The sequence below is a fragment of the Ochlerotatus camptorhynchus genome, unplaced genomic scaffold (assembly GCF_037179485.1).
Source record: "Ochlerotatus camptorhynchus isolate MF236.1 unplaced genomic scaffold, CSIRO-AGI_Acam_v1.1 ptg000266l, whole genome shotgun sequence".
Classification (NCBI taxonomy): domain Eukaryota; kingdom Metazoa; phylum Arthropoda; class Insecta; order Diptera; family Culicidae; genus Ochlerotatus; species Ochlerotatus camptorhynchus.
In genome coordinates this window covers 945,726-968,003 of record NW_027040756.1, presented here as the reverse complement: position 1 = coordinate 968,003, position 22,278 = coordinate 945,726, and the positions used below count along the sequence as shown (strand labels likewise).

Genomic DNA, 22,278 nt, shown 5'->3' with positions numbered 1-22,278 from the left:
AGAAAATATGCAAAAAGTGATTTTGAATTGGACTGACAGCTTTTTTATTTGCTGATATTTAACTTTTAGGCCGATAATCGATTTTAGGCCGATAAACATATAATTAAGGTTTTGGACGGTTTTTGTCCCGAGACCTGCCACTGTGCGACGGCCAAGCTAACATTTCTATTAAGGTTATGACGAAACACCAACGAGTAGGACATGAAATGGGCTTCCTCGGGTTAGTGCATATGTTTTAAATGGCGAACCTACCTGTTGTGATCTCTACCGATATCCGGTAGCAGTCAAATGTGATCGTATAAACATCGATAAGCGGAACAAGCTGTTAAAGTTATTACTAATTATGGATTCATTATACCCATCGCGCGGCACGCTGTCTGTCAAAGAGTTGAACCAGTCAGTCAATCACCAAACACACCCCGATCTGCGATCGTTCGAAGCCGTATTTATTCGACACACATTTCGCGTTCCTTTTAAACAGACTTACCACCATCCCCCCCGTCACCCCCACCCCCTGAATATCCACATGAGTGAAGTCTCCTCCATCCCTCCACGCAGGCATCACATCGAAAGAGACGAACATGACGAAATCGGCGATGCTACTGCTCATGCTGGTGCTGTTCGAGGGCCACTGCCGGACGACGCAGGCCCAGCACAGTGATCCGTTTATTGAGTGTAAGCGCCGCGTGCCGAATGAGAATGATGATTGGGACGGCGCTGATTTGGCGAGAAATTGATTGCTTTGTATTTTTTTGTTTTTTGTTTTGCTTTTGCCGGTATTTTTCCTCTCACCTGTGGCGGTGGCTTCGATGATCGTTCAGTGACCGAGTTCATCAAGTTTCCCAAGATATTCGAGTACGATGATTTCGATGACTGCCGGCGAAACTACCAGGGAGCGTATGCTTATTGTGTGGTACACGCGAGGATCGTCCCCGATGATTCGTCCGGTCTGTGGCGGAATATTAGCGTGAGTATTGTAATTTGTTTTCCCTTTTTTATATGAGATATTTATTGAAAGTAATGGATTGATTGGATGAATTATGAGGGCTTTTTTTTTATTGAATGTGATTTGTAGGTATTCGTTTAATTGGAGGTATTATTACGATGAGTTTTTTGCAATCATACGCATAATAGAAAGAGATTATCCTAGGAGGCTGTTCATTAACAATGTACACATTTTTTTTTTTACGTTGGATAACGTCTTTCGGCAACATACGGGGGTACAAAATTGAAAACAGTCATTTTGGATGCGTTACGAAAAATTAAAAGATTTTGAACGATAATAACTCAACCGTCTCCCGATAGATTTACGAGATAATGGCATCAATCGATTGGAAATACTTCTAGCAATTTGCTGAATGTTTCAAAACTATTGATTTCATTCTGTAAACTATTGAAAAATGGTTAAAAGTAAACCATTGTCTAAAGATGGTGAAAATCGATTGATTTTTTTATATTCTTATACTTTCTCCAACCGAGACATCAGATGCGAGCATCTGACACCTCTGATATTTTCTGTTCTACTATATAAGCGTCCAACAAGGTCGCCCGTTCCATCATTGTCTATCCGATCGTCGACCCAGCAGCAGAGCAGCGGCAGCAGAGCAGCGGCAGCAGAGCAGCGGCAGCAGAGCCTGGGGGTGAAAGGGCAACTACGCCGAGTGCGTTGGTGCCAGTGCTCCGGTATACTGGGCCGCCGTCATGGAATGCCCAGCTGCTGCAGTTCTCAGTCGGTCGTATTCACCGTCTGCTCCGCAAGGGCAACTACGCCGAGCGCGCCACAACATTATCAAGAAAGAGTTTAACGATTAATTTTCTAATGCCTTTCCGACACTTTTTTCATATGACTTTCATCGGCCTCATGATATTCATGTGATTTTGTGGTGGGATTTTTAGCTATGTGAAATTCACAAGATTTTCATCCATTAGATACCTATGTGGTAAATTTTTTGAGTGTATGCTTCGGCAATCAAAATAAAGTTTGCACGATGGAAGCGCACATCGTAAATTTCGTTCATTTTAGTAATAATTAAATTGCCCCTCTCCCCCTACCCTCTGGCAGTACATGAAAAGCCTTTTTGTGAGGAAAGGATGCCGATTAAAATAATGGGTACCATTTTCTGAGGATGAGATGAGGACGATTCGTCATCCATATGAAGCGTGTCACGATCATTCCCAAGGATTCGTGGTTAACGCGTCTTATTTCTCTGTTAATACCGGTTAAACTCAATAAGAGGATTGTGATCGACTGGTTCCTCTCCAAATATCTGTTTTGTTTTCATCCGAAGTTTAGGTCGCATATATTGTGCCTTTTTGAAGGAATCTTTTGGACTCTATATGTTGGTAGAATGTTCTACTTTAGTATTTTGTGTTCACCTACTAACCAGGCTCGGTTTTATTGTTCTATGAGCCCACAGTATAGGCGTAATAATAATCTAGAAGTATCGCTTCAATACGATTAACCGGTTGGCTAAGCAAAGAAGACCGGAAGCCCCAACGGTAACGGTAAATGTTGCGCAATGAAGGGACAATACAGTTCAGAATCAGCGGTCCGAGGAAAACCTCTTTTGAAGTTACTAGTCAAATCACTCAATTTATTGAAGGCAAGCAGTTCACGTCCAAAGCGGAGAGTAAGGTACACTTACCGGGATCCAGTAAACCAATGTCACGTAGGTAGTTAATTCACTTCCAGAGGTACTAATACCTTATCAGAAATCACACCACACTTCAAATTGGACGCACACCACGATCATTTCTGAAATCTCAACCGTAATTTGCTAATGAATTTCATTCCGCTGCATCAATGTAGGCCATAAGTCCAGGGCAACCGCAGCTCTGCAAGGTAGGGGAAATGGATCTAAGATTGGTCCCATCGCTAAAAATCTGCTATTTACCAATCTTATCTATATGAACGCGTCGTTGGGACGGTACTGATGGATATTTTAGGGCGCTATTGAAAATTAAGTCGATAGTTTAATTTTAGATATGGATGGAATGATAACACAGCACTGGTTTTTTTTTTTTTTTTTTTTTTTTTTTTTTTTTTTTTTTTTTTTTTTTTTTTTTTTTTTTACTCTTTATTTGTTCCAAATTCAAAATAAATTACATTTCATTTTAACCTAGGTGCTCCAGTTACTGCAGTAACGTACCAGCCTTAATTGTTATGATATATATCTAAATGTTTTTACATTGTTCATGTCTTGGCAATTCAGTATTTTGAACAGGTTTTTTAAACCTGCATGTCAGTAAAACAATTGATATCTTAAAACTAAATCTTATCTAAGTATAAAGGGAATTAATCGGTACAATTGAGGATTGCAACGATTTTTGCCTGAAATTATTAATTATTTTGTTGGACATTTGTGCTAAAGTCTCAACATTCGAAATTCTATGTACTTCGGTTGTACTGTACCAGGGAGGCAACTTCAAAATCATTTTCAGAATTTTGTTCTGAATCCTTTGAAGTGCTTTTTTCCTGGTAGTGCAACAACTAGACCATATTGGCACAGCGTAAAGCATGGCCGGTCTAAAAACTTGTTTAAATACTAGAAGTTTATTCGTCAGGCAAAGTTTGGATTTCCTGTTTATAAGAGGATACAAACATGTTATATATTTATTACATTTGGCTTGAATGCCCTCAATGTGATCTTTAAAAGTTAATTTTTGGTCAAGTATTAATCCAAGAAATTTCACTTGGTTTGACCAGAAAATTGGAACTCCGTTCATAGTGACTATGTGACTACTACTAGGTTTCAAAAAGGAAGCTCTAGGCTTATGTGGAAATATTATAAGTTGAGTTTTGGAAGCGTTGGGAGAAATCTTCCATTTTTGTAAATAAGAAGAGAAAATATCTAAACTTTTCTGCAGTCTGCTGCAAATAACACGAAGACTTCTGCCTTTATTGGAAATCCTTGTGTCATCAGCGAACAAAGATTTGTGGCAACTCTGAGGCAAATCAGGGAGGTCCGGAGGGAAAATTTTATACAATAAAGGCCCAATAATGCTACCCTGAGGAACTTCTGCACTAACAGGTAGTCGATTGGATTGGGAATTTTGATAATTTACCTGCAGAGTTCTGTCAGTTAAATAATTCTGAACTAATTTCATAATGTAAAGTGGAAAATTAAACTTTTTCAATTTTGCAATCAAACCTTCATGCCAAACACTGTCGAATGCTTTTTCTATGTCTAGAAGAGCAACTCCAGTTGAGTGGCCTTCAGATTTGTTTGAACGAATTAAATTGGTAACTCTTAAGAGTTGATGAGTAGTTGAATGCCCATGGCAAAATTCAAACTGCTCATCTGCAAAAATTGAGTTCGTATTGATGTGAAGCATCATTCTATTTAAAATTATCTTTTCAAAAAGTTTACTTATTGAAGAAAGCAAACTTATTGGACGGTAGCTAGAAGCTTCAGCTGGATTTTTATCCGGCTTCAAAATTGGAACAACTTTTGCATTTTTCCATTTATCAGGAAAGTATGCCAAATGGAAACATCGGTTAATTAAAATTAATTAAATAAATAAATTATACCAAGAAAGACAAGGTACTCTCTGGGAGTTTTTTGATGAGGATATAGAAAATTCCATCATCACCTGGAGCTTTCATATTATGAAACTTTTTAGTTATAGACCTTACTTCGTCCAAATCAGTCCCCCAGGAATCATCAAAAATATTTTCCTGAGAGAAAATATTCAGAAAATCCCGAGCAACCTGATTCTCAATAGGACTAGTAAGACCCAAACTGAAATTATGGGAACTCTCGAATTGCTTAGCAAGTTTCTGAGCTTTTTCCAAATTTGTGATCAAAACTTTACCACCTTCTTTAAGCGCTGGAATAGGCTTTTGATGTTTTTTTTTCAAAATTTTTGTGAGTTTCCAAAAGGGTTTGGAACTCGGGTCTAATTTAGAAACATTATTTTCAAAAGTTTTGTTCCTCAGGGCAGAGAATCGCTTTTCTATTTGTTTTTGCAAATCCCGCCAGATAACTTTCATGGCAGAATCGCGTGTTCTTTGATATTGTCTCCTACGGACATTTTTAAGACGGATCAAGAGCTGAAGATCGTCGTCTATTATAATTGAATCGAATTTAACCTCGCATTTTGGTACTGAGGCAGCACTTGCTGCAACTATAGAAGTAGTCAGAGATTCAAGAGCATAATTAATTTCATCTTTGGTTTGCAAAGGAATGTTTGGATCGAAGTTATATTCCATAAATGTTCGATATTGCTCCCAATCAGCTCTATGGTAATTGAAAGTAGAGCTGTTGGGATTACAAATTATTTCCTACGGGTACGAATGTCGAATTTGTTTCTCGCTGACCGTTGTTAACAGCAGTGGAATTTGTACCTGGTCGGAAACGTGGATCGTTTCCTACCTGTCACTTAGAACGAGATTGTAGGATCGCTTTGCGAGTCTTACATTTCCAAAAATTGGATTTGTAGTTTTCACCACAATTTGAACATTTAAATTTCTTAGGATCTTCCTTCACATGACAGTCGTCCTTTACGTGGGAGGAATCACCACAAATCATGCATTTAGCTGGCATGTAGCAATTTTTAGTTCCGTGACCCCAACCCTGGCACTTACGGCACTGAGTGAGGTTTTGGAAATTTTCTCCAGTCTTCCTGAAGTGTTCCCACTTCACTGGGACATGGAGCATAAGGCTAGCTTTTTCTAAGGCCTTAAGGTTGTTTAGTTCACTAGACTTGAAGTGAACTAAATAAAAATCATTAGAAATCCTTTTGCGCGAATCGCCAGGACGATATTTCATTTTCATTTTGATTACTTGGAGTGGCACTACTCCAAGTAATTTTGCCAGTTCATCTTTGATCTGATCCAGGGATTCACCACTGGGCAATCCTTTCATGACAACCTTGAACAGACGTTCAGTTTTGGTGTCGTAAGTAAAAAATTTGTGATGCTTCTCAGTAAGATACTTGAGAAGACATTTAAATCCGTCCAAGGTTTCAGCCAATACACGGCATTCACCCCGACGTCCAATTTGTAGTGAAAACTTAACTTTCACTAATTTCAAAAGTTCCGTGCGAAGAGCATGGAAATCGGAAGTGGTTATCACAATAGGGGGAATCTTTTCCTTCTTGGGATTAAGCCGGGAATCATTCTCGTCATCCGTGAGCAAATCAAATTGATTACTCAAATTAATTTCATCAGAAGGGGGATCAAGCGTTTGCCCCTTTCTTTTGCGTTTAGGCACCATGGCGGCAGTAAATTTTTATCCAAATTGACTTCCAAGCAGATTACTATAAGAATCTGAAGGATCGAAGAGGAATTTTCCAAATCGATATCCAAGAAGGATTACCTCGGGTAGGGTCCAAACAAGGATCGAAGAGGAATAAGAGTTGAACAAGGTAGAACATTTTTACAGGTTGAGCACTGAAAAGTGCTGTTTAAATTTGTTGTAGCTTTAGGTAGTAGCAACACTTCCTTCAGCAAAAAGCAAATAGATCCGCTCGGCAAGAGAGCACGATGTGGAACGACCGCGCTAATCTATTGTTAAGTTTTTGCGATGAGCATTGCTTTTGTGCACAGAGTGATTTGAGGGGGGCGGGGGGGTAGAATAAAGTAACCTTGTTTGGGCTTGGCCTGCAGCTGATCAGTGATGGAGATGCCAGCCAAGAGGAATGCAATTATATGGGGTGGATATGTTGGTTGAATATGTGTGATGTCGTGATCGTCTCGAACAAGCAGGTTTGCCTCTCGGTTGATAAGATTTGATGCGTAGTAGGTGTGTGCAGGTGTTATTTTTTTGTAAATTTTTCAGTCGCGTATCATCCATGTGCTACACTTTGATTGTATTAAGGTTTTAATTATTAAGTTTCATTAACAATGTTTCATTGTATTTTATGATGCACGATATCGATTTTGAACGAGCGAACAAACTGTCGGATAGGTATGGAGTACAAAAGCATTACTTTCGGTGGAATATGACTTTTGATCAAACACATGTAATAATTGAATTAAAATTTGACGTAGTTAACAAGTAATTTGTGCGTTTGGTACGATACTTTAGTTAATAAGCTACGTAACGAAGTCAATGAGAACGCGTGATATGAAGGTTTGCACCCATTATTCCCAAAAACAAAAGAAGCACTCCGACCGAATCACGAATCAATGGCGTTTCAATGCGTTAGGCCGAGTTTAGAATCCGTAGGCCAAGTTTGGCGTCAAGAAGCAGTGTTAGACTTATGAAAATATCTCAACGATTGGTTTCTCTTTATCAAATCTTACGGTACATACGGAAAGGTAAATAAATTTGGAAGCCATCAGTAATAATAACATTTCCGAAACATTGAACGTCGCGTGAAAGTGGAATTTAATCATGGCCTTAATACTTTTTCGTAGCTTTTAGTTTTCGGATTTGAAAGATCGTTGGTTGCAGTGGCTTGCTTACGGAGCAGAAAAACGTGGTCCCAGGCCCTTTTATATTGAAGAGATTTATAGTAAGATCGCTTTTGTATCGTGTATTTTGCAAAACTTTTCATTGTCGTCGGTGCCGGGTTTGAATGGTTACAACAACTTGAGTAACGGTATGATGTGATATGAGGGGCTCGGCGGTCTAAGAGCAACCGTTTTTGCTTACTGAGCCGAACATCATGAGTCTAATCTCAGGCCCATCCACATTCAAGATTCGTCAATCGATTTATTTGATAATGTAGCTACATGGTAATAACAGCAACTCGATGATTAGAAAGGAGCTCGTCTGCCTAGTCGTAAACGTTTTTGCTTACTGAGCAGAAGACCGTGTGTTCAATCCCAAGTTCCTTCGCGTTATACAGACTACCTTATAGAGCCAAAATGTTTTGTGCAGAAAATTATTGCTGAAAAATTGATTGCTGGGTCTTGGGTCCGCTGTCGGTTATGTAATTTTTAAATTGATCCTGCTATTTCGACTTTTCAAAATCTCGGAAACACTTAAACCAGCTTTGGTAATATGAATTCAGTATGCACCCTTTTAGAAGTATTTTGAACGTAAAATCAAATTGTGAGATCGTTATTCATGTAGTGGTCTAAAATGGGAATTCAGTAAGAATTATAGTTCTAGAGTTCTTGGTTTAAAATTTAGACGTTTCACAAGCAGGAACTAATATCTCGATACCTTAAATTGGTCTGGAAGAGGTAAAATTCAAAACAAAAATAATTCAATAAAAATTCCTCAATTCCATTCTAATGCTAAATTATGCAAATGGAATAGCAAAAGAATACCACACAGGTATTTTTTTAGTATCCAAACATAAATTTTAGTAATTTACAATGAATTTTGCATGAAATTTTGTCGTAATATGACGTCTTTCGGCAACATATTGGGGGTGCAAATTCAAAAAACCAAAATCAACCGCGTTACGAAAAATGGTCAGGTTTTGACCACTTATAACTCTGTCAATAGCGGATAGATTTTAATTCTAAACAAGCTCACTATTGTCACTATTGAAAATTAAACAAATATCCAACTGTTACAATGGTGATCAAAAACGAGGCGTTTCCGTGATGGGAAAAAAGTAGTTTCCCTAACGCAGTCGCCGAATATTGATACCGAGCAGGAAATCCTACGTCAAATCTACGGTCATGTCTTGGATACAACCTCTTACTATTAGGTCAGAATTCATTCATTGGCATATTCATTAGCTATTTTCTTCTTCTCGGGTTGGTGTCTTTGGTGGAGTGTTTTTTGCAGGCCCTCAAATTAATAAACTTTCATAATCGAACTTTAATATTTTTGAAAATAAAGACATTTTCTTCGGCAAAGTTGTTACTGAGCTAATTTCAAGCAACTTTGAATTGAATTAGGGTATACCTGAGAAATGTGGATTTCTGCCTCTAAATCTTTTGTTTCATATATAGTATCTCGTGAATGTTGACTTGAAGAAACATTCAAGAGGTCACATCAAACTTTTAACTTCTTTCTCAAAAGAGATACAGACATTGCAAAACATGCGTCTTAAGAAGCTTCAAAAGTATCTATTTTTCCTTGATTTATTTTCCGTACCCAGTACCAATTCTTGCAACACCAAGGAAGCAGCTTCCACCCAGGGTTGCTTCCACTCACTTGCTATAAAAACATATTTTTCGGAATTATGCAATCTTTAGATGATAAAATGATATGTTGTACTTGTAAGTAACGAGAAGAGGGTTTAAAGAATGTGTTTGACTCATAAAACCCGTCAATTTTGCTTTCAGAGCGTCACAATAAGCGATCTTATGATTCGTGAGCGTTCACTCAGAGCGAGCACTCACGAGTCGTAAAATCGCTTATTGTGACGCACTGAAAGCAATATTGACAGATTTTATGTGTCAAACACATACTTCACGTCCTCATCTTGTAACTTACAAGTTCTAATTATCACTATACCATCTCATGATTTCAAAATTCTGAAAAACATTTTTTTATAGCAAGAAGAAGAATGAGCCAAATCGACCGCCGGCGGATGCTACTCTGTTATTTCCAGATCAGCTGTAATTACAGAGATAATCATATTCAATGTGTAAATACTGGTGATCTAAAACAAGGCAGTGCCAGCCACGTCTGAATGCTGGTCAAGAAATGAATGGGTAGGAATATGTTGACGTAATACTCACATTAATGAAATCTGAAAAGCGGGCATCCGTTGTGTGGTCGAAAGGTGCCCAGGACTGAACAATACCATGCTTCATCAGAAGTTTGCTGAAATGTGATCGGACTCGTAGGTGGAAAGATCCATCATGCACCAGTTGAAGGTGACCGGGAAACCACAACGACGACGTTTAACCAGGACCGGTAGAATGACGAGACAAGAAAAGAGGTTAATGCTGCTGCTGCTGCTGCTGAGTGTAACTGAGTGTAAAGTGCAGTCTGGTCGAACACCAGCTCTCTATCAGATCCGCAATATCTGCTTATTAGCGACTATACTAGCTTGGCATCTTACGCTTCCAACGTTTAGCGGTTTCACCTACCCTTCGGTCTTGAAAAACACCAGTCCTTTGTCAGGAAACTTAGACTGGTATATGTCTGGCCGAAGCCACCAGTGATATTGCGCCCCAAATGGTTCCAGATCCGCCATATATACTTCCCAGCGACTTTGCTAGATTGGCATCTTACGCTTCCGACGTTTAGCTGGTTCAACTCCCCCTGCGGGCATCATCTACCTTTCGGTTTGCAAATTTGTTAGCATGGCATCCTACGCAACCGACATTAGCTGATTCGACGCCCCCAGCAGCAGTCATCTACCCTCTAGTCCGGTAGAACACCAGCTCCCTATTAGGTAACGACATAATTAGCATGGCATCGTACGCAGAGTTGCGACCTATCACAATCACGATCGTGAAACAGCTGATGGTAGTAACGCTTTGTACATTTCTATCGATGTGCTCGTCAAAGCTCTCTCTTTGTGATCATCCATTAAGTTGACGAAATAAGTTAAAAGCAACTGGTGAATGTCATCTTCGGTTGTGATCCATCACCGATCTGGTCATTCCCGACAATCACGACACTCATCTGTGCTCGTTTTGAAGCAGTTGCTGCTTTGCATGCTTGTGTGAGTGTGTTGGTGAGTGAGCCCAACAGTTTTCGTTTAATGATGCCTGCTTTGTTGGTAACTCACACAGTCGCGCCTGTCCAGACGAACTTGGAATGCGTAGGAATTGTTTTCATTTTCTTCTGTCGTTTCGCTTTTTCTCATTATCGTACTGCAGAAGTCTTCACTGTTTTCGTTGTGCTTTTCATCATCAGCAGCGAGTTTAACGTTTTGCTTGTGAGCAGCAACCATTACTGGTGATTGTTGTTTGCCATGGCTCTACCTCTCACTGCGTGACAAAACGTTCTGTCAGCGATAGTCGGTTGATGCGTAGACGAGTGTCACGTGAGAGTCATGATATTTTGCATCACTGATCGTACGCCTTTGACGTCTGGCCGATTCATTGCAGTCCGAGTTCCGGTAACGAACAACTGTCTACTTAAACTGTACACCAACAATCGTCATTCGATAACACTCCAACTATTCTATAAATATTAGAATAACTTCTATAACCTCTCCACCTTTACAGAGTACATACTCACTGGAGGTATCTATGTGGGTCATTCCAGCTCAAGTGGATACAGAATTAAAAAAAAATAAGTTGTGGTAGATGTCACCGAATTGAGCCACACTTGGCCAAAACACTTCTTTTGGCATTCTGGAGTTGGAAGTTTTCTCGACTTGTTCCAGTATTTGGGTGCCTCAAAAATATGACAAAGAGTTTTAATCAATCTTTGCTTAGGATATTTTGAATGTTGGAAAAATATCCACCCGAAAGTTCAATTGTAAGTCGTAGATAATTTCACTTATGTCTAATATATGTACGATTAATAACGGGTAATGTAATTCGTGGTAATATTGTAGAATTAATAAAATAAATGCAATTTTATACTTACTTACTTAAGGGTCCTGTGCACCACCAGCGGTGCAAAGGGCCAACGTGAAAGACTTCCATCCTGGGCAGCTGCTCGCTTTTGCCTTGACCTGGACACAGGTCAAATTTCTATCAACTTGCTTTATTTCCTTATTGAGGCTCCGCCGCCATGAGCCCCTGGGTCTGCCTCTGCTGCGATGTCCTGCCGGATTCCAATCCAGCGCTTGCTTGCACATTTCGTTTCCACCCCGTCGAAGTGTGTGGCCGACCCACCTCCACTTTCGCTCTCGAATTTTTGTTGCTATCGGCTTCTGATGACATCCACGATGGAGCTTGGCATTCGAGATCCAGTTGTGAGGCCACCCGGCACGAATTATGTACCGCAGGCATCGGTTGATGAAGACCTGCAGCTTTTGAGTGTTCTCCGCTGATACACACCACGTCTCGCTGGCGTATAACAACACAGATTTCACGTTCGAGTTGAAAATTCGGATTTTGGTGCGTTGACTTATCTGGTTGGATCTCCATACGTTTCGTAAACTCGCAAAGGCAGCCCTAGCCTTCTTGATTCGTGCACCTATGTCGCTCTTGGCACCGCCGTCAGACGCTATTTGGCTGCCAAGATATTGGAAACTTTCGACCTTCTCCACTGCTTGCCCCGCTACCGTAAAGGTGGAAGGGTTGCCCGTGTTGATATCCAACGATTTGGTCTTGTTGACGTTCATGGTGAGACCCGCCGCAGAGGAGCGTTCGGCTAGGTCATTGAGCTTACTCTGCATATCAGAGCGCCGTTGTGCTAGTAGAGCAACATCATCAGCCAAATCGAAGTCGTTGAGATGCTCCATGGTGATAGGCTGCCAAAGCAGCCCACGGTTCGGTACACGGTCAATTGCACCTTCCATGATCTCGTCGTTCACGATGAGAAACAGTAGCGATGATAGTATACATCCTTGTCTCACACCAGCGACTACCCGGATAGGGTCGTACAAGGCTCCGTTATGCAGAACTCTGCACGTGAAAGCCTCATACTGCGCTTCGATGAGGTTGACGATTTTATCCGGGACTCCCTTGCGTCTCAGGGCGCCCCACAGATTCTCGTGATTGAGACGGTCGAAAGCTTTTTCGTAGTCAATGAATACCAAATAAAGGGACTCTTGGAATTCATTGACCTGCTCCAGGATGATGCGGAGCGTGACAATATGGTCCACACAAGACCTTCCGGCACAGAATCCTGCCTGCTGCCGTCGGAGAGTCGCGTCGATCTTCTCCTGTATCCGATTCAGGATAACTTTGCACAGAACTTTGAGAACAATACACAGTAACATGATGCCTCGCCAATTGTCGCACTCAGTCAAATCCCCCTTTTTGGGACCTTCACTAAGATGCCCTGCATCCAGTCGGCCGGAAAAGTCGCGGTGTCCCAGATATTACAGAATAGTTGATGCAACATTTGTGCGGATAGCATGGGGTCAGCTTTGAGCATCTCTGCTGATATGCGATCGACCCCTGGAGCCTTGTTGGATTTCATGCTTCGGATAGCTGCTTCAATCTCCTGCAGTGATGGGGCCTCGGAATTGACGCGAGTGATGCGCCGCACCCTAGGCAGATCATGCCGAGATGTTGATGGCTGGTTGGCCGTCGAAACTTGAAGAAGTTGTTCGAAGTGCTCAAACCAGCGTTTCAGCTGGTCAGTGGGGTCCTATCTGCTTTGATCGATTCTCTTCATCGACTTTCTCTTTTCATAACCACTGCTATGCAACCTGATTTCGCGCTAATTCTCCACATAGTTTGATAAAGGAGGTTTTTATCTAGCAACCAAAACGTTAAATACAACAGGGAAAGGTTTTGCAGCTGAGTTATTGACGAAAGGGAAAGTCGATGAAGAGAATCGATCAATGCAGATAGGACCTTTTGAAATGTTTATCTAGAATTGTCTAGTCGTGTCCTTCACTGGCATCCTCGGGTTCATCCTTGCTCCACTCAGGCGTCGTGAGATATCGTAGAGGAGGCGTATATCGCCAGTGTTTGCAGCTTTCTCCCCTTCGTTAGCCAGGGAGTTCATCCACGCTCGCTTGTCCCGTCTGCAAGAGCGCTTGACTTCCTTCTCTAGAGCCGAGTACCGTTACGGGCTTCGTTCTTGGCTCCTCTGGTTCTCGCCCGCCTTATCGCGGCTTTTGCTTCTCTACGCTCCTCAATCTTCCGCCAGGTTTCATCTGTGATCCACTCTTTCCTCTGGGTGCGCAGCTCACCCAAGTTGTTCTCGCTTGTTTCTATAAAGGCATCCATTGTTCTTCTACGCTGCCACCTTCTGGAACGTCCGCAGCTCGAGTCTCAAGTTCTTCAACAAAAGACCTTTTTACCGCTGGATCTTCAAGTCGGCGTGTGTTGAACCGCCGCCCGAGTCTCTCCTCCCGTCGCTGGATCCGCGCCATGCGTATGCGGATTTCACTGATTAGAAGGTAATGGTCAGACGTGATGTCGGCGCTGCGTTTATTCCGAACATCAAGAAGGCTCCGTCTCCATTTTCGGCTGATGCAGATGTGGTCGATCTGATTTTCGGTATGTCCATCACGGGAAACCCACGTAACTTTGTGCACTGGCCGATGGGGAAGAGCGAGCCCCCGATCACCATGTCGTTATTGCCACAACATTCTGCAAACAGCTCAACGTTCTCGCTCATTTCGCTGAGACTATGGCGTCCCATGACACGCTCATAGTCTGTGTTGTCGGAGCCGATCTTCGCATTGAAGTCGCCATTGTAGATCTTGATGTCACCCTTTGGAACCTTATCCACGACGGCATTCAGTTGACTGTAAAAATTCTCCTTGTCCTGTAGCTCGGCAGCATCGGTTGGCGCATAACATTGGATTATGGTAAGGTAACGAACCCGTGTTCTGGCAACGATTATCCTCTCATTAACAGGCTCCCACTTGATGAGCGCAGCACTTGCCTGGACGCTAAGTAGAACACCAACTCCACGATGGTGGGGAGCGTTTTCACCTCGAATACCAGAGTATAGAGCAATTTTATAGCTTTTCATAAAGTGCTCTACAGTACACCAAATAGGGATGCTTCCGTAATAATTCATGAGTTTTGGAAAGACAGGTGAAGTGACATCAACTGTAATTCTGAAAATTAAAAGCAATTTAATTTAAAACTTTCTGATATGAATGACTGACGTGTTTCGGGTATGACCAATATTTTCAATCGGCACTTTATTTAATTTCAATTTTTCATGACGCCATGTGTCGTTTTTGCTCCCGTTGATCTTCTTTTATAAATTGTCATATTGAGCGCTATTTAGAGCGCACTAAGATAATGTCTCAAATATTGTAAAATTCAATAGGCCCACTTTACTTTTGGAAGCAAAACAACACATTTCACGATAAATTTCGAAGCGCATCTATGTAAGATTCAGGCATAAATGCTTAGATAAAACATATTTCAGTGCCAACATTTCAAAGAGGCGTAATTGCATTTGTAAACAATGACTTTCGTCTTCGATTTCTCGCGAATGAAAGCTCACTCATGAAAATGAATGACACCCGCAGGTAGATGAATGTTTCCTGTCCCAGCTAGCATTGGTAATTTGGAGGAGTGGGCTTTTATTTGCGAGAAATCGACGGCTAAAGCCATTGTTTACAAAAGCAATTACGCCCCTTTGAAATGTTGGCACTGATTTAATTATTTAAAACTAGCTGAGTGTGCCCAGCCTTGGTCGGGATTCAATATAAGCTTGAGTTTGCGCCAATTAAAGAAAAAGCATGCTATATTGTACGAAGCCCCCCCCCCCTCTTATCTAAGAGGCTACTCCCTTTGATTTCCACATGTCAAATTTGGTGGAGGAAACTTTCCCTGCTCCAAAAACCCCTGCATACATTTTTTTTACGCCGATCGGTTCAGTAGTTTCCGAGTCTATAAGCGTCAGACAGAAAGACAGAAATTCATTTTTATATAGGGGAAATGGCTCTAATGTTGGCCTATGCATGTAAGATTGGGCCCATCGTTAAAAATCTGCTATTTATCCATTTTATCTAGAGGAACGCGTCATTGGGACGGCACTAATAGATATTTGTGGTCTCTATTGAAAATTTAGTCGATTTCTGAATTTATGTATGGGCCCAAATTAGGGGCATTTAGGCCGACATTACATCCTTTTCCCCTATTACCAAAACTTGTTTTATGAGACGCAATTGCTTGCGCTTTTTTGGTTGAGTAGATGTAAGTATTTATGTTATTCCTTTTGGAAGTAATACCTACAGTTTGTCTTGAAGATGTATTTTCAACTTTTGCATAACAACCCGTGTTGCTTGCGAGCATGGGGATTTGCTCAAGTGAAGTGACTGGCTTCTGTTATAATTATAACTCAATGTATAAGAAACTATCCTTTTCTGAATGAATGAAGGTATGGTTTTCGATCAAATTTCTGACCTACTAACCACAACCCGTGCTTTACCTCTCTTTTTAAACGGAAAAGACCAAAAAGTTCAATGATTTTACCAGCAATGACTTCCATATTAATTTACCTTTCCATGCGTACCGACATATTTGATAAAGAGTGTCACATTGTTGAGATATTGTTAAAAATCGAACGCCCTCTCTTGACTTCAACTTCGTTCTACAAGTTTCAATTCCGTCCTAACTGCGTCAAAACGGCATTGAATTTGTGAGGTTTTTCTTCGTTCTACGAATAAAGGCAGAACAACTGGATTCGCTAGGAGCACTGTATTTGTTTTGAGAACAACGCTCGATCTAATTTCCGTCCTACTAAGCACAACCCGCGGTTTACCTCTCTTTTCTGAACGAGTTTAAACAAAAAATGGAATATTTCTGTCAAAGATGACTTCTAAATTTATTCACCTTTCCGGTACGTAGGGTTTACTACCCCATTTCCGGCCTATTAAGCACAACCCGCTCTTAGTGTTTCTTAATCTATCGCAGTTTAGCACCAAACGGAATGTTATTATCACTGATGGCTTTCAAATTTATTTACCTTTCCGTACGTACCGTAAGATTTGATAAAGAGAAACCAATCGTTGGGATATTGTCAAAAGTCTTAACACTGCTTCTTGACGCCAAACTCGGCCTACTGATTCTAAACTCGGCCTAACGCATTGAAACGCCATTGAAACGCCAATAAATTCACTTCGGCCTATCGGATGAAGATAAAAATTGATTCAGTCAGAGCGCTTCTTTTGTTTTTGGGAATAATGGGTGCAAACTTTCATGTCACGCGTTCTCATTGACATCGTTCGGTAGCTTATTAACTAAAGTATCGTACCAAACGCATAATTGACTTGTTAACTCTGAAATCATGAATTTGATGTTTTCTGCTCAATAGGCCCAACATGGGCGATTAGGCCGAAGTAGTTCTCTATTCTATTAGATTTGATAAAGAGTCACACATTGTTGAAATATTGTTTAAAATCTAATACTGCTTCTTGATTCTAAATTCGTTCTACGAGTTTCAATTCCGTCCTAACGCATTGAAACGCCATTAGATTTTCTTCGTCCTACGGATAAACGTAGAAAAAGGGGATTCGCTGGGAGCACTTCTTTTGTTTTGCGAACAATGAGCGTAAATATTCATGCAATGCGGTCTAACAGCTAATGAACCAACGCATCGGAACAAACCTATAATTGATCTGTGCACAGTGAAATCATTGATATTATTGATCTTTTCTGATCGATGGAACGGAAATGGGCCATTAAAACGAAGTAGTGCTCTACCCTATAAGCTTTGTTTTTGTAGATTAAAAGTGAACGCACCAAAACAAGCGTATTCTTGATTTGAACATGGTAAAATCATTCATATTGTTTTCTGCTCGATAGAACGAATATGAGCAATTACGACGAATTAGCGCTCTACCCTATTGTGTATGGTCAAAATGGCATCCCAGAACAGGGTTACTGAAACCTTCACCGGTCCCATCTTCACACCTAATCGATTCAACAATCATTTCCGTCATTCGCAGATTTTCACCAGAGACGAACTGCACTACGACCACGCTCTGCTGGAGCGCGGTGTCTGCATTCAAGACTGCGAAAACTCTCTCCGCTTCCGCGGAGAGCTACCACAGCCGCGTGATCTCTCGCCGTACGCTCTCTACGCCCAACAGGCACGATCTTGCATCAACACTCGTCTGAAAGAGGACTACAACCTGCACATTGGAAGCCACGTCAACATCTACCATTGCTACACACCTGAGACTGACAATCCCCCGGTTGGTAAGCTAGGTTTATAGATGTGAAACAATACAAGACCTCTATTCTCATCGCATCTCATCACGCAGATTTTCCGGAAGTCTTGTTCTACATCGTCGTAACGATCCTCTTCACTTTCGTCGTCGGTTCCACTGCCTACGATGTCCGTCAGCGGAACGTACAAGGTTGTCCGGGAACTTACTACAATGAGGATCCCAAGACACGCCGGGAACGCCTGCTGGTGGCATTTTCATTCCCGAGAAATGTCTCCCGGTTGAAAGATACCGGATTCAGTAAAATCCGGCTGGACCTCCAATTTCTGGAGGCCTTAAGGTTCATTCAAATGTGTCGAGTAGTGTTCCTTCACATTACCTTGGGTCACATTAAAGTGCCCCAAGCCAATACCGACTTTATGGAGAATCTTCAAGAGGATCCGATAATCATCTTCTTCATTGCGGAGTTCCAAAATTACATTCAAACATTCCTCTCGATTTCCGGGATGCTATTGACGATCAACTTCCTGGAGCACATCAGAAAAAATCCGGATTTTGACGGTTCTATTTTCTGGGATAAGTTGAAGGCTCGGTTGTGTCGGATCGTTCCGGCATACGCGTTCGTAATTCTCTTGGAATGCTCCATCCTGCATCGGTACCTAGATGGACCGATTGGACAACACTTTATCGGGGAAGCTGAACAGAACTGTCGCCGCTGGTGGTGGACAAATCTGCTGTTCTTCAACAACTACGTCCGAACAGATCAACCGGTGAGTTAAACGCCCATTCTTCGGAAACACCACCGTGCCTAATCACTCCCATTCCGAAACCTTACAGTGCCTGGTCCAATCCTGGTATCTAGCAGTTGACATGCAACTATTCATCTACGGGTTGGTGGTAATGATGTTGATCTGGCGATGGCCCTGGACGAAGAAGTACATCTTAACAGTGGCGTTCGTCTGCGCAGCCTTGATTCCGACCTTGACCACGTACGCCAAAGACATCGAGCCTGCAATGACAAACCGGATGAAGAATGCCAACCGCTTCAATCGAGAGCACGACTATCAGTATGATATCTACTTTCCCTTCCAGCAGAACATCGGCACGTACTCATTTGGCATGCTGGCTGGCTTTTTATACCATCGGTATCGAGACTCACCGCAAACCCTTTTGAAGTCAAAGTGGTTCAGTGTGACATTCTGCGTAGCACTTGTGTACTACTTTCTGAGCATGTCGTCCGTGTACTGGGTGCTCGAGAACCGCAACCATATGCATCCAATCCTCAAAGCCATCTACTCGACGTTATTCAAACACGCCTGGGCAGTTTTGACGACCGTCCTGCAGCTGGGTCTGGCATTGGCTTCCAGCAAGTTCCTGTGGAAGAGATGCTTCAGCCATCCATTCTTCGGCGTAGCCGGGAAGCTGTGCTACGGATTCTATCTAATTCACTTCACGATCATAGAGCTGGTGTACGCAGGCGTCAAGGCCCCCGTCTACTCCGACGAACGGGGAGTGGTAAGTAGATTGTCGTGCTTATTAAAATAGGTTGCTCACATTAAGGTTTGTTTTCTTTTCAATTAGTCAAACCTTTTAGCGCAAATTTTATGGTGGACACTGATTTTCGGAACGCTGTTGACCTTGCTGGTGGAGTTGCCGTCTAATGCATTATTGAAGGAGCTGCTGGATCGGCGAAAAAGCAACAAGGTCCATGAAATCCGACAAACGCAAGGCCCCAACGAGCAGATCGTCGAGCACGGCAACTGAAATTTAGTATTCTTTGCCAGGACTTATGACGCCAAGTCAACGAGTGTATTTATTTGTAAATAAAGGAATGAATTTTAGCACAATTGATGGTTCATGTAGGTGGTGATTTGTTCACGGTCCTGGGATTTTGGTAATCATATGGGAATCTTCTGTTGATAACTCTAGATAGAGCTGGAATTAGGGCGTAGCAGCCTTTGTAAAACATTAATTCTCTCATTGATTTCTAGGAATTCAAGGCACGCTTACACCCCTACTCGATGGTGACATCAATTTGTCAGGGAGAGCCATGAGCCGAGGGAGAGCCGAGAAATCATCGAGAAAAGTCATTGTTTACAAAAGTTGTTACGCCCTGATTCCAGCTCTATCTAGAGCTACAGTATATCGTCGATAAATTAACTTCAACCTGAGTGGTGGTTAAATCACAGTTTGTTTTTATGATCGTATTGTTATAGTAGTTATTATTGATAAAAACACTGCTCAGGTTGAAGCGGAAAGCAATGAAGTCGATTGATTGTTGACTAATTCAGCCCAAAACTATCCATCTAGCCGTGCGGTTATTGGATTGCCATAAAGTGTATGATTTAAATTGATTCCAAAAGTTGCCGATCGTATCGGCCTGTTCGCACCACAAACAGTAATCAAACTAGCCATCGATCCGAAAAATCCGGTTAAAGCTAGCTAATTAGCAGGTCATAAAAAAGCATCGTGCTTCGGAGTCAGCAAGTTTTTCCTCAGAAAGCCCGTGAGGTAGATGTTGGTTTGCTTTGATATGTTTTTTAACGATCGTTCATCATGTAAGTGGTGGGTAATTGCCGTTGTTATCAAGAATCGTAAGACAGAGGCTCAGCTGCTGTAAACATTACTCAAGCAAGCTCCGTCCATGCCTGACACGTTGTTCGTCGCGGGAGAGTTGCTGTTTTGATTTCTTATAGCGGTATGTTGTTGTTTGACAAACGTCAGTTGGATCGTTTGTTTTCAGGTTGAGGTTCGCACTGACGAAAAGTTCGATTGTGCACATAATTAACAAATTTGCTATGGTTGATATGTTTGTATTTCACATTTGAGCTGACACTCAATTATTTTAAAACGAATCGTCATGTCAAGCGGCGCCGGTGGTGTAGTGGTAAGCGTGATTGCCTCTTACCCCAGCAGGCCTGGGTTCAATCCCAGTCGGCGCTACTGAGATCTTCTGTGGCATAACATCTCTGATCAGGCCTTCCTTCGGAAGGGAAGTAAAGCCGTTGGTCCCTGGCTCATGAGTAGATGGGTCGATAGGTAGGGTCCAGGTGTGGGAGCTGCCTCCCTGGCGCCGGTAGCATTGGTACTCGGTACGGAAAGCAAGATCGACGGAAATCAAATCAAGGTGTTATCATTTCATTGAATGAATTGCAAGGAAGAGTCTCAAGTCATGAAAAAGTATATGCAAAGTTAATACACAGGGCTACTAGCGATCAATTTTATCACTTTGCGGGGCTACTATACATGTGAAACTTCTAGTATACATGTATAAACTAGTATACATGTACACTTCTCGCATATGCTATATCTCGAGATCCTGATCAGATAGAATGTTACTATCTACGACAAAGTTGTTCAGGAGGTCAAGTTGTTTTGGTTGGTGGACAGTAGTTCAGAATGTTCTCACTTCATGGTCCTGGTATACATGTGAAATTATCGCATATAAAATATCTCAAGTTCTTAACCAGATAGAAAGTTTCTATCTTGAACAAAGTTGTTCAGGAGATTAAAGCCTAGAGTTTGTGAAAAAATTCTGATATACTGTTCTCCAGCCAAAAGTCCTTGGCCCCCTGAACAACTTTGCCGAAGACAGTAACATTCTATTTGGTCAGGATCTCGTGATATTTTACATGTGAGAATTTCACGTGTATACTAGCGCCGCTTAGGAAATTCTCAACTATTGTACACCAAGCAATAGGCTTTGATCTCCTGAACAACTTTGTTAAAGACAGTAACTTTCTATCTGGTCAGGATCTCGAGCTATTGTATATGCGAGAATTGCATGTTTATACTAGCGCTACATAGTGAGAAAATTTTGAACTACTGTCCACTGGCGAAATCTATCTGATCAAAACCTCAAGATATTTTACATGTGAGAATTTCGCGTGTATACTAACGCCACGTAGTGTAAAAATTCTGAACTATTGTGCACCAAGCAATAGGCATTATAGGGTCAATGCAACAACTTTTTCGAAGATAGTAATTTTCTACCTGTTCAGAATCTTGAGCTTAGCATACGCATGTACACTTTTACTAGCGCCACGTGTTGAGAAAATTCTGGGCTACTGTCCACCAGCCAAAACATCTTGACCCCCTGAACAAGTTTGCCGAAAACAGTAACTTTCTATCTGCTCAGGATCTCGAGCTATTGTATATGCGGAGAATCGCATGTGTATACTAGCACCGAGTAGTAAGAAAATTCTGAACAAATGTCTACCAACGAAAAGATCTTGACCTCCTGCACAACTTTGCCGAAGGCATTTACTCTCTATCTGTCCAGGATCTAGTGATGTATCACATGCGAGAACTTAAAATGTATACGAGCACTACCTAGTGAGAATATTCTGAACTACTGTTAATCTGAAAAAAGGCTATGATCTCCTGAACAGCTTTGCCTAAGACAGTAGCTATCTATCTGGTCAGGATCTCGAGATATTTTATATGAGAATTTCACGTGTATACAAGCGCCGCATATTGAGAAAATTCTGAACTACTGTCCACCAGCCAAAAAAAAAACTTGACCCCCTGAACAAGTTTGCCGAAAACAGTAACTTTCTATCTGCTCAGGATCTCGAGCTATTGTATATGCGAAAATTGCACGTATATACTAGCGCCACGTAGTAAGAATTTTTTTAAATACTCCACCAACGAAAAGATCTTGACTTCCTGAGAAACTTTGCCGAAGACAGTAACTTT

At 41.6% G+C, this 22,278-nt stretch overlaps 2 protein-coding genes across 8 annotated transcripts in view; one reads left to right on the top strand and one right to left on the bottom strand.

Moving 5' to 3' along the window:
* The window catches only part of cpx (complexin), a 1,092,625-nt gene that overhangs the window by 965,925 nt on the left and 104,422 nt on the right, over positions 1 to 22,278 (bottom strand). The window lies entirely within an intron of this gene.
* On the top strand, positions 582 to 19,371 carry LOC135705418 (regulator of hypoxia-inducible factor 1-like). The gene is made up of 6 exons (XM_065227151.1): positions 582 to 675; positions 822 to 967; positions 17,359 to 17,611; positions 17,677 to 18,350; positions 18,418 to 19,095; positions 19,162 to 19,371. The coding sequence occupies exons 1-6, from the start codon at positions 582 to 584 to the stop codon at positions 19,342 to 19,344; spliced, it is 2,028 nt and encodes a 675-aa protein (XP_065083223.1). The 3' UTR covers positions 19,345 to 19,371.

Coding starts and splice junctions, on each gene's coding strand:
- LOC135705418 (XM_065227151.1), top strand. CDS start 582: ATGACGAAATCGGCGATGCTACTGCTCATGCTGGTGCTGTTCGAGGGC. Junction 676..821: donor CAGTGATCCGTTTATTGAGT/GTAAGCGCCGCG, acceptor ATGATCGTTCAG/TGACCGAGTTCATCAAGTTT. Junction 18,351..18,417: donor ACGTCCGAACAGATCAACCG/GTGAGTTAAACG, acceptor GAAACCTTACAG/TGCCTGGTCCAATCCTGGTA.